This window comes from Branchiostoma belcheri, unplaced genomic scaffold (genome assembly GCF_001625305.1).
Source record: "Branchiostoma belcheri isolate BF01 breed outbred unplaced genomic scaffold, Haploidv18h27 scaffold12, whole genome shotgun sequence".
Lineage (NCBI taxonomy): Eukaryota > Metazoa > Chordata > Leptocardii > Amphioxiformes > Branchiostomatidae > Branchiostoma > Branchiostoma belcheri.
Window position 1 is genome coordinate 2,578,188 of NW_017802602.1, and position 12,738 is coordinate 2,590,925.

Genomic DNA, 12,738 nt, shown 5'->3' on the forward strand with positions numbered 1-12,738 from the left:
ACCTCCACCGCCCCCACCACTTCCACCCTGAAGAAGAAAAGGGTTTAGAATAACTGTAGCTGACTAGAGCTATATTTCCAGCTCATTCTAACTACAGCGTCTTTAGCACACAAGGCTATGGTTGACTGACTTGAGGCATGCTCAAATTCGCTTCACAAGTGTCGTCTGTTAGTGATGGGTTAACTAGTAACTAATTATAGGGTAAGTAGCAACAATGAAGAAGTTTAAAAGTGTCTTATGTTTTGGACATTTAAATGCTGAAACAATGTTGTGCTATGAGAAAATAAAATGTTGCTGTATATTGAATGCACAGTGTGTTTATGTAGTGCAGAATAAGATACAGAATAAATGCAAACCTGCCTGTCGTCCTGGCTTCTCACTGATGTTACTTTGGAGCCAATTTCTCACACACACACACCCCCATCCCTCCACACACACACAAACATACTACCATCCCTCACACACTTGTACTAATACACAATTGTAATGAGCCCTGGAAGATTAGCCCTAACGGGCTAAAGGGTATCGTAATAAACTGAATTAACTGAACTGAAACATACCATCATTGACACCAGCAACACACACACACACACAGCACACACATACACACACAAACACACATACCCAGTCACACACGCACACAGAGAGTCACACACACACACACACACACACACACACACACACACACACACACACACAATTACTTCAACTGTCAGTTAAAGTAACCCCTTTTACAAACAACCTGTCACCAATAACCAAATAGACAGTTGATAAGGACACCTTCAACAGATGATAGATCAGAAAAAGTGGTTTTATTTCTTCCTAACAAATATGATATGAGATACACAGATCCTGAGTATACAAATCCTGAACATTTTTTTTCTAGAACACATTCTACAGTCATTTTAGGCTCTCAATTCTTTCACACCAAGAACAGCCTCTAAAAGCAGATGAATGTGTCAGACTCTGTAACATTTGAAGTAAATTTACCTGGTTTACTGCATTCCTGTTGTCAAACACAATGCTGTTTTATGCACTACATGGTACATTTTTATTATTATCATTAACAAACATTTAATTCTAAAATAAAGACTAAGCTTTAACTTCCAACACTAACAAAGTATTGGGACTTACCCCACATCTTTCATAATGACTTGTACCAACTCAGATGAACTTAACATTGCTTAACATTTAATTCTGTTAGCTGCATTATGAAGTATAAACTAACAGCTCCTACAAGTCCATAGACTGATCCACACTGCCAATTAGAATATTAAGCAGATCAACAAATAGCTATAGAAAACAGAGGGAGGTCTGAGATATTTTTGCATCCAAGCATTTTTGTTTTCCCTTTTCCTAAATTTTGACAAAGGTAGGTGTGGCTACGGATCAGCAAATGGTTCAGCATCTAATAGGGCTACACACCAGGTCCTGTTTAAAAACTCATTAAAAACATATGCATGAACAATAGAATTACATAAATGTGAAACAGAGTCAAATAGCCATACATTAAATGTAGGTACAGTTAGATAAAAAATGTCATGATTATTCATATTTTAATATAAGATTTGCCTTTTCATGATTATACAAAAATAGGTCTCTTCCTCAACTACTTGTCAATGATATGCATGATAATTTTATTGTTAAAATATCCTTGTAATTAGTAAAATACACATGGAACAGAAGGAAAAATGCAGGATTGATTAATATATAGAAATATGCTCATTGACTGTTCCAGTTGTCATTTAGTCTAGAATTGAGTTTAAAATCTGTCAAGAATACTACATTTAATTTCAAATTGTAAAATTAAACTGCAACTTTTGAGTGTTTTACATAATCAATAAGGCTGTTTCTGTTAATCAACTTATAATCTATTAAAACCCATAGATAATGGTAAACCTTTGGTCCCTTACTCCATAACCTTTGGCCCCTTGTATAGTCTCTTACTTCATGACTTTTGGCCCCTTGAACCATAACCTTTGGCCCCTTGTACATATTGACCTTTGGATCCTCTTACTTCACGACCTTTGGCTCCTTGAACCATAACCTTTGGCCCTTTGTACATATTGACCTTTGGTCTCTTACTTCATGACCTTTGGCCCCTTGAACCATGACCTTTGGCCCCTTGTGGGATGCTGACTACATGGAGACGACTTTCATGTACGTGGCGACCTCCTCCACTAGATGTTGGTAACTGGTGCGAAAACCTCGAACCAACAGACCTATCGAAAAATGTACCAATAAGTGGGTGTAAGTGTCGATGTATCAGTGAGTGGGTATAATACTCAAATTATATAATCCCTACAAAGTTCACATTCACAAAAGCCCAAAACACTTTCCGGAGGTCTACGAACTTGAAGATCACAGAAGACTGAAATGTTTTGTGGGTTTGTACTTAAAAGTGTGTTGTTCAAAGACTGCTATATCAGTTTGAATATCATTCAGCACCAAGGACAGGGCTTATAATATACAAGAGACCACCACATGTACACATCATCCCACACACCGGGTACCCCTACAAGAGCCTCGAAAACCACTGACCTGACTTGTACATGTACTTCAGTCATTCAGCCAAAGATATGTTGGCAGAATCAAAAATGTGCAGTATGAATTTTGTAATGGTAAGATTCCTTATTTCTTGTGTCTGTTTGTAAAAGTGTGTTGTTCAGAGATTACTATATCAGTTAGAATGTCATTCAGCACCAAGGACAGTGGTTTCACAGTGGTTTCACCACTTACACACATCATACCACACACCAGGTACCCCTACGAGAGCCACGAAAACCACTGACCTGACTTGTACGACTGTTTCAACATCCCCCTTAGTGACCCTCGTACATCCACCTGTGCGAGAAACGTCATCCTGGTCTTGTTGGGACTCTTGGTGTCGGGTTTCAAAACCACTCCGGAAAGCTCAACTCTACAAAGTGTGGCGTCCTGGGTTTGGATATAAATTATGGATTATTTCAAAAGACAATTTGAATGCATTGTTGCCAACAAGAGTTCAAACCCCGGGCAGGTCATACCATTAAGACTTTAAAAAATGGTACATACTCCTTTGCTTAGCACTCAGCATCTATGAGAAAGAGTGTCGGAAGGTCAAACATACATGTACAACACTACCAGTGGGCTAGCCCCCTGCTGTAGTGCTTGCACAGAAATGGAGATGGGCACCACCCCTATGCTCTGCAAGAAGTGGAAATGGACCTTCTTTTTCTCTTCTATTGCCAACATTTGCCAATACACAAAAACACATATTACAAGACTATCAAGTTCTTCCAGTTAACCATGCTTTAAGGTCAATGAACAGCACTGCCTATCTCACTACTTCAGTACTGCATCCTGTGCTAGAGTACAGTATTATGAGGGCACAAAAGTGTAACTTTTAAATATGAATTGATTGGGATTAACAATTATAAGGATTCGAATGAAAGCTCATCTGTGTTGGTAGAATACATAGTTAAAGAGTTTGACTTGTTCCAACAAATCTGATGAAGGTTGACGGGATCAGCCGAAAATTTATGGTGAGTTCTCCTTATTGTGTTGGAACAAGTCAAACTCTTTAACTAATTATAAGGATTGAGTATACACATTAAGAAATATTTCTTATATAAATGCCTGAAGAATGTGTCTCATTCTAGGAAGATGATGTCAGACTACAAACCTTTTCAAGAACAAAGTTTTCATGTGCTGCAGACAGTATCATCATCCCTGAGGAACAAAAGCAATAAATACACATCAAATGGTGTCAAGAAAGTTCATCTGTGTTGGTAGTTAAAGTCTAGAGTTAAAACTTTTATTTAAAAACTTTAGTTTCAAAACTGTTCAGAAACCATTGTGGCCATTATTTCTTCTCCATACTGCAGAGGTTACAGGTAACAGTGAATGCAGAACATAAAAATCCACATACACATTCATGTATATTTTTCAATTATATAATTTTTCTGTTATAAACGGGAATCACAGGATGTTATCCTAAAATATGCAAGTACAACCTTAAAAAAGAAGTTCTGCTGTAGTGCTACTGTAGCGTTACAGGCTTTGTGCAGTACATGTACATTCTGCCCACATGTTCATCAAAATGCCCTGGGTATGAGATCACATTTCCAACATCACAGTACCTGGAAATGAGATCAACTATACTAACCACTGGTGCAGTCGGACGTGTCCTGCTCGGTGACCCATGACCTCAGAACGCACACCTCGCGCGGGGTCATGCCTGGCAGTGATGTCTTGTAGTGCCACTGTACGACGGAGTTCGCTCGATCAGGGTCAATGCTCTGTAGCACTCTCTCATCTCGAAAGAAGTAATCCAGCTATATGTTGAAAACAAAAAAGAACAGAACAGGGTTTCATTGAAGAGGTTTATCAGTCATATAAAATTACAGTTAGCCTAGAATATTCTTCAATCAGTAACTGTTTTTGAAAGGTCAGTCCTATTAACCCCTAACTCCGCAAGGAGGCGGGGAAGGCCAGAAGATCCGCACAAGTCTCGACCTAGTCTTGTGTTCTCGCTAGACTAGGTCACTAGTCAAGATGTACAGTTGATATAAAAAATTGGAGGTACATGTTTTTACCTTTCAAAAACAGTCACTTATTGAAGAATATGATATTCTACTAACCAGAACAGTGTTTATCAGTTAAGTCTCCACCAGACTCATTTGCTGGCTAAATAAATAATTAGAAATCGGCCTAAAAAGAATGTAGCTGGCCAAGGTCCTTTTTCCGGCCATAGAGACACATAGGAAACAAAGCCTGTTTGGAGGTAAAACAGCAGACTACAGATGCCAACCTTGCCACCCTCTGCACATGCCTGCTGCAAGAAGCTGTAGACGATAGAACAGGGGGCTTCAACTGTACCATCCACCTGTAATGATGTAAACATACAGCAAATAAAGATATTATAATATAAATTATTAAGAACTTCCTCCTTCGTTATGGAAACTATACTCCTGATTTGCATAATACTCAAATCATGCTCTTAAGCCATACTGAAAATAACAACAATCTCTCATTCCCTGCAAGACATATGTCACATTCCTGTGTCCTGTACAATTTCTAAAATCCCTGCATGCTGATTATATAGTACATAGTCTATTAGGATTGCCCCTGAGTAGGAGGTTACTAAAAACAATCATTTTATACAAGAGATCGCCATGACGTCATGGTAGGTGATGGTTGATTTGCCTACCAATATGTCTTCAAATAATTTGCATTTATATAATGTAAACAAAAACAGCAATCCCTGTCTATAATTTAGCTATCTAAACATCCTTTATTTTATCACAAAAGACTTATTCTTTATTGTTATGATTGTGGTAAAATGACAACTACTTAAGATTTAATGTAAAATTGTAAGCAAAACTTTAAAAGCGTTGTACCATGATGATTGCATATGGCTGCTCTTTGAATGACATCCTGGCAACAGCCACGCCCTCTTTACTCTCCCACTTCTTCCATTGGTCCACGGGCCTGTCAATCATCTCACAAAGCCCCTCCCACTGCTGTCAGATCAAAGAGAAAATATTTATCAATGTGTAAGCATTAGGAGAGTAGAAACAGAAAGATACTCCTGGTCCCAGGCTGGGAATCGAACCCACGCCAAAATCAGCCAGTTAGTAACTCCCAGGGCCGGTGTTGGATCCTGACTGTAAGAATTAGGACTCAGAGTAGAAACAGAAAGATACTCCTGTTCCCAGGGATCGAACCCACGCGAAACTCAGGCACCAGTTGACACCCCTACACTCTAACTATTTGGCTAACAGGATCAGTTGGTACTAGTGCCTACTCTCATCTGCCGAATAAACATACCCCCCGGAATAAACGTACCCCCCGGACAAATCTTCAAAATCAAATAAACATACCCCCGGAATAAACGTACCCCCCGGAAAATTACCAAAATTGACGGGTAACCTGTGTCTCTTGTACTTAAATGCGCCCTTACTGATATATGCACAAATCTTTAACTGTTATTTGTAATTAGGAATTGAAATAGACAAAAAAAAGGGGCATTTAATATTTCGTATTTTGATAAGCACCACCCATGACAATAGAACATTCAGACGAATTTATGCACGCGGTGATTGCAAAAACCGGCCCGAAAATGACAAGTTTCTCGCTACAATATGCGTTTATAAACGTCTTCACGTCGATGATTTGTCAATTTTTTTCACACGAAGTTGAAAAAAATTACTGGTTTTCAAAAAAATAATAAACGTACTGTGCAAAATAAGAACGTACTGGGTGGATGTTCGGGCCCAAAAAAATAAACGTACCCGTATGTTTATTCGGCAGATGAGAGTATAAACCTGCCACTGTTACAATTTCAACCCTGGTGGTCGACCAAAGATTAGATCTAAAGTGGTTTGACAATGTAAGGGAGGACTTCCACCACTTGAACCTGGTACATAATGTCAGGTTGAAAAGAAAATAGTAAATAGTATACATAATATATACAGGAGTCTAAATCCCTCCTGCTATAAAACTGCAACATGATGTAACCCAACACTAGTTACCATGGTGACAGACATCTGGTTCAGGTCATTGACCTTATTTGTATAGAACAGAGGAAGAATAAAAGGCAGAAACTGGATTTAGTGAAAGGGAGGAAAGGAAAAAAATTATAAACAATACCTGCATTCTCCATTTTGGGTCCTCATATTTTTGCTTGGTCACTGTGGCACCAATCTCAGAGGTAGGAAGAGTTTGGACCTTGTTTTTCATTTTGACCCTGACAGTGGATTTTCTCTTGAGCGCCCGGTCTGGTACACCCTCGATAGCAGCTCCTATTGTAGCCATCCACTCCAACTTGTCTTCTTCACTCTCTGGATATAAAACAACACAAAACTGCAGATTTTTCAATTTTTTGTTCCTTTCCTAATGCTATTACCTTGTTACACCCTTTCAACTTAAATTAATAATTTCGTAGCATTAGGTGATAGCAAAAGCCGCAATAATGAACCCACTGCAAACATATCTCAGAGTCTGTATTAACTATATGCTGCCTTGTAGTAAAGGCCATGTTGATATGATGGATTCCAAAGGAAAAGAAGAAAATGTGAAGAAATGAAATTGAAGAGTCAGCTATTTGCCATACCATACTGTGTATTTGTGACTTGTTCAACCTTCAGGACCACATACTATTATACTATGATGATTATTAGGCATAATGAAGGAAGGTTTTTAACAAACATTTTTTAATTTGCACAATAATATCTTGGGGTTCCCAGAGCATGTCATCCATATAATCATACCAACATAACCTAAAGGGATTAAAAAATAATTCCCCCCTCACCACAGCTCAGGTAGTACGTTCTTGTTGCCCCGTCATCCACAAGTTTCCCGACAGCGAAGGCGTGAGGCTTCTTCACTCTCTCCCCGGCCTCAATCTCACGCGCTACATCTGGAAAAAGTTAAAGTTTACCATGTTACTAGTAATTAACATAACAGAACTAGAAGAAGAAGGTCTCCCGTGCTCTTATACCGAGTGTAGGGTGGTGCCCATCTCCATTTCGCAGCCCTTGGGGCGACACACAATGTGCAAGGCACTACAGCAGGGGGCTGGTCCGCTGGTAGTGCTGTGTGTTTGACCTTCCCACACTCTTTCTCATATGTGCTGAGTACCTAAAGCAGAGAATACCATTTTGTAATTTGATATGACCCGGCTGGGGTTTGAACTCACGACCTCCCAGTTACAAAGCGAGCACTCTACCTGATTGAGCTATTGCACCGGTAAATAACAGAACTAGAGATAAACTTTAATTGTTAAATCTACCATTTTAAAGCAATAAGATACCAACAAACTTTGATTTTCATAATTGATTTTCATGCACACACTGTCACATAATTTCGCATAATTTAGCCAATCAGGATAGTTATCAATTAAATTGCATAAATTTCAGTTGTCAAAAACTGTATATAACTTACAGTTACTTGTCAGTCTGACCTGGCCTCTTGGATCTTCATCTTTTATTGCTCTGTGAAAAGAAAGTCAACTCTGCATCATTTATATTGTACATCAAAATTATTTGCTACTTGATACTATAGGACTGGTGTAAAGATTTAATCTCAGGTATAAACATACCCAGGCATACTGGGTCAAGATCCCTTACTTGAGGGTCTGCATGTGGGATAGTGATTATGAATTACCCAAAATCTTCACCACCAATTACGTCAAATTCTCAGAGCTGATTGCGAACAATTACGTGTTACAGCAAGCTAATGCACCCGACTGATTACACATTTGATTTTGGGCAGCTGCCTACGGATTATAAAGACTATAAAGGCCTGATTATGCCTTACGAAAAAGGGCATGCAGGCCCTCTTTTGACGTATACGTACTTGTAATAGTACAAGGTGACGTCCGCTCCCCTCTGAACCAGCCTGAACCACCTCCGGTCCCAATGGTACTGTCCGAACAGGGCCTTTCCACTCAACTTGGAGGCCCAGCCTTCTTTCAAAACATCATGACCTGAGAAGGGAAACATTAAGTATTAATTTAATTCAAGATAAAATTCATGTAGATTTTACAAAAATGCTTGCACACAAATGTGGATATCAAAATATTATGGCCACACCCACTTGTGACAAGGACCAATTTGATTTTTAATTATTAGATGCAATAAATCATTATCAATCAATAATTGATAACCAGCTTCCCAAGATGGGCTTAATTAATATTATATGTTTATAACGTTTAGCTGTTTTATTACAATATCCAAGCAGATGTAAGTTGCCCACTCTCAGGGTTGAGACGACACCAGTTTTTCTTTAATACTTAATTGTCTTTTCTAGTACTGTATCTATGATAGTTCGCCTCTGACTTAACAGTGATATCCGTGATACCAGAGGAAGTTACCAATGTTGAGAAATCAGACGTGAAACGCCGAGAATCCTAACATCTGCCTGAACTGTTTTGGCCATTATAAACCCTAAATTTCTGTGCCTCTCAATCTCAGAGGAAATTCTTTTTGCCAGTGTTGATAGACATTATGTTAGGTCTGCCTTACTTTAATTCTGTCCCTTTCCCGGGATATGATTTTCAACAGCACACTAGCTGTAGTTTTGCAGACCCTAATACTTTCGTAAACACCTATTATTTTCAATAAAACGGAAGAAGGCAGAAACCCGGAAGTGGCCAAAACTACAGTGTTACAAATCGCAGTACTGTATTTTTTCCACAAGTACGAACCTCGAAGTTGAACTACGGTCCCACCAGCTGCGTTTGCCTCTGCTTCGGGCTTGGCTCCGGTTTGAGTTGACATCTTGGTGGTGTTCTTTCCTGGCGTCGTTTTATCGCGGCTGAACCGACAGGACCGCCATCTTTACCTTTTTGTTTACCATTTCTCTTTCAACTACCCGGTATCACTTTCACCGCTAGGGTCAGGCAATGGACATCAGCGCCATCTACCGAAGATATTCAGAACTGCAAATGGGCCGTTAAGAAAATAACTGAGGAGGGGGGAGAGGTCAGATTTTACATAGGGGGGTTAGTGGGTGTGGATTTTGTTGGATTTGGATTGAGAGAGGTTTACAAGAAGAAAACCCTGGATTTGGACGAAATTATAGGGGGTCAAGTCACTTGGATAATAATACGCCTGGTCAAGTATTGGTTAAGACTGAGGCAACTAGACGCTAATACACATCCCCTACAAGTCGACGCTTTACTATCTCAAAAACATATGTTAATGCTTGGTCACAAGAAAACTGTGCTACACCATGTGAAAGAAATACTTGACCGCAGTGGTTTCTCATATATCTGGCATAACGACAACATCGATCTCGATAAGCAACACATATGTACATTACTTAGAAGTAGACTCTCTGACATGTATATCCAAACCTTTCTTTACAATCTCTCTGTTGATGTCGGTAAGCTAAGATTTTATAGACATCTGAAACCTGTATACACAATGGAACGTTATCTTCACATCAAAGACTTCGATGTTAGATCAGCCATATGTAAGCTTAGAGTTAGCGCTCATACATTAGAAATAGAAAAGGGTAGATACAAACGTACAATTACCTGTTAACGACAGAATATGTAAATATTGTACAGGAAACGCAGTGGAGGATGAAATGCACTTTATTTGTCATTGCTCTCATTATAGCACCGAAAGAGATCAGTTATTTGAAATGGTCACCAAAATGTTCCCCAGCTTTATTCACCTTCCCAGCCTACAAAAAACTGCATTTCTATTAACACCTCCCAATTTATATATCTCGCAAAACGTCGGCCATTTCATACTCCACTGCACACGGAAAAGAAATCAAACCCAACAATAACTACAAATGTATATATAAAGTAGCATTAGCATCACTTATTATCATTCTACTGTTTACTGTTGTTATCATGTTCTTGCAATTAGCCCTCGGGCATGAATTTGCAATAAACTTTCATTAATAATGAAAGGGGAGTCAGAAAGTAGAAGCTCTTCGACCCCCTCCAATTTTTTTTGGAACAGCCCAATACTGGACTCAAATGACAAGTCTTTCTGAGGGGTAACGGGAGATGAGAATGTTTGAATTTATTGTATAGTATTCAAATGTACAGTTAGATTTTAATAATGATAACGATCATGTCTTTCTATTACAACCCATTTTATTCTTCGAGAACCCCCATGCACGCCTTCATACTGATCTGATATGACCTTATGCGTTGTCGAAAAACCCCATTCAGGCCCTTTTCATCTGACCAACCAAATCGTGACGATTAGTCTAATAAGCGCAGATGACCAATGGGAGAAGTGCATTTTTCTGACCAATGGGGAGGCTGTAAAGTGCATTCTTCTGACCAATGAGCGTGCCAGGATTCTGCTCAATCGACCAATCGCAGGCTAGAAGTCTTCCCACAGGTGGTTGGAAGTTTATAAAGCCTACGCGCGCAGAGCGGGTGCGTTATTAGTCGATATCCAGCGGCTCCCAAAGCACGAAGGGAAGATGGCCGCTCTTCTATCGGCACGGCGGTCTGCAAGCCGAAATGTCTGGCCACATGTGCAGAATTGGAGGGGATCCAGAAACTTGAAGTTAGCTTTGAGATTTCCAAACTTGTGTAAGTCTTTTTTTTTTTTAATTAGTTTTTCAGTTAAGTTGGTCTCATCGAGACATTACAACTGTTTGGCTAGTTTTGGTCACATCTAGGCATTGACATTATTTGTTAGGCTAGTTTGAAGAATTTAAGACATGACTATTGGAATGTCCCTTTCGAGAGTTTTGCTCAAGTTTATTATGAAGATAACTAATTCATGAGACTAGTTGTTAAAGGTTAGTTGTAGTGTTACAAATGTAAGGTTGACTGTAGTGTAGTGTTAAGGTTTTATTTTGTTTTTCAGTTCAGTTTGCAGTGAAAGTCTTTTGTTTTCACTTAGCCTTCATCTTTCGGGTATTTTGCCTCTATTCTAGTACAAGTTGTGGCCACCTTGTCCTAGAATGGATCCAAAATATGTGAATCACATGGGCTTTGAGAGCAAAGGTCTTTCCATAAATTAGGCTATAGGGTAGTTATAATCAGGTTAGGTTTTAGTGCTAGAGAATTGTAACAGTTTTTTTTAATTCTAGCTTTGAAAACGCCTGAGCAACACACTGGTTTTCAAATGTTTAACACAATTGTAATGCACATTTGTACAGTATTGTAATGCAATGTATCATTGTACAGCCCTAAGCTTGTGTATGATGTAAGACAAATGTTGCTCAGGTTATACGTTTCTGTAGTAGTTGCCTGCTAAGCTAAATTCCTCGTACTTACCAGTTGTGAGTTGTCGAATGTATGTTTGTCATTGTGTATAAAGCAAGGGGTAATTCTGTATAAAGCAAGGGGTAAATTGGCCACATAGGCATTAAGATTAGTTCTTGAGGGCCAGGTTTCCATACATCTGTTAGTCATCTAGTTTTAAAATTAGTTGTAGTCCTCTAGTCTCGAGGAAATTGTATCAATAAGTCTAGTTGTAGTCCTCTAGTCGCAAGACGATTGCATTAGTCTATTGTTAATCTTAGTTGTAGTCTAGTATTAAGTTACTTGTAGTCTAGTGTTAACTTTAGATGTTCAGTAAAAGGCCTTTTGTTCTCTTTGTCTCATCTACATGTGGTGTTAAGGTTAGTTAAAGTGTTACAAATATAAGGTTAGTTGTAGTCTAGTGTTAAGGTTACTTGAGTTGTTTTCATAGAAAGGCCTTTGTTCTCGCTTAGCCTTCATCTTTCGTGTATTTTGTCTCTATTGTAGTACAAGAAGTGGCCACCTTGTCCTAGAATAGATCCAAAATATATGAATGCATTGGGCTTTGAGAGCAAAGGTCTTTACGTAAATTATAGGCTTCAGGTGCTAGGACATTGTAGTGAGATATTGAAACCCAGCTTTGAAAATACCCGAGTAACACACAGTACACTTGTGATCAATAAATGTTTCAAAAAGTCTTGTAGTTTTTTATTGAGTTTGACTTATGGAAAGGAACTTCTGGAAAGGATCTGAACAAAAGAAAACTAGAAGTGTACTAAAAGTCCCACGTAGTAAGATTGAAGTATTCTCCAATCCCTCATACTGTACATTTAACACGTGCACTTGAAACACCCATTAAGAATTCTCCATAAAGTACTAGTATTACAATAATCAAAGAAATTGGGTAAATGATTGTTTTACGCATGAGACTGAAATATGTTACAGTAACAACTAGCTAAAGTGCACAGTGAACCTTGCCCTGATGAAGGTGACAGATGGTCACTGAACACTGGCTCTTGTAAAGCTTG

General features: G+C 38.8%; 1 protein-coding gene across 1 annotated transcript; it reads right to left on the minus strand.

The window, feature by feature from the left end:
- Positions 1–806: 806 nt before the first annotated feature.
- On the minus strand, positions 807–9,380 carry LOC109462871. The gene is made up of 10 exons (XM_019759509.1): positions 9,191–9,380; positions 8,341–8,470; positions 7,927–7,976; positions 7,295–7,402; positions 6,634–6,824; positions 5,382–5,504; positions 4,793–4,867; positions 4,203–4,316; positions 2,793–2,937; positions 807–2,222 (listed from the first exon to the last, which is right to left on the minus strand). The coding sequence occupies exons 1-10, from the start codon at positions 9,261–9,263 to the stop codon at positions 2,140–2,142; spliced, it is 1,092 nt and encodes a 363-aa protein (XP_019615068.1). The 5' UTR covers positions 9,264–9,380; the 3' UTR covers positions 807–2,139.
- Positions 9,381–12,738: the final 3,358 nt, after the last annotated feature.

Coding starts and splice junctions, on each gene's coding strand:
- LOC109462871 (XM_019759509.1), bottom strand. CDS start 9,263: ATGTCAACTCAAACCGGAGCCAAGCCCGAAGCAGAGGCAAACGCAGCT. Junction 7,977..8,340: donor GTCACCTTGTACTATTACAA/GTACGTATACGT, acceptor TTCTTTTCACAG/AGCAATAAAAGATGAAGATC. Junction 5,505..6,633: donor ACCCAAAATGGAGAATGCAG/GTATTGTTTATA, acceptor TTGATCTGACAG/CAGTGGGAGGGGCTTTGTGA.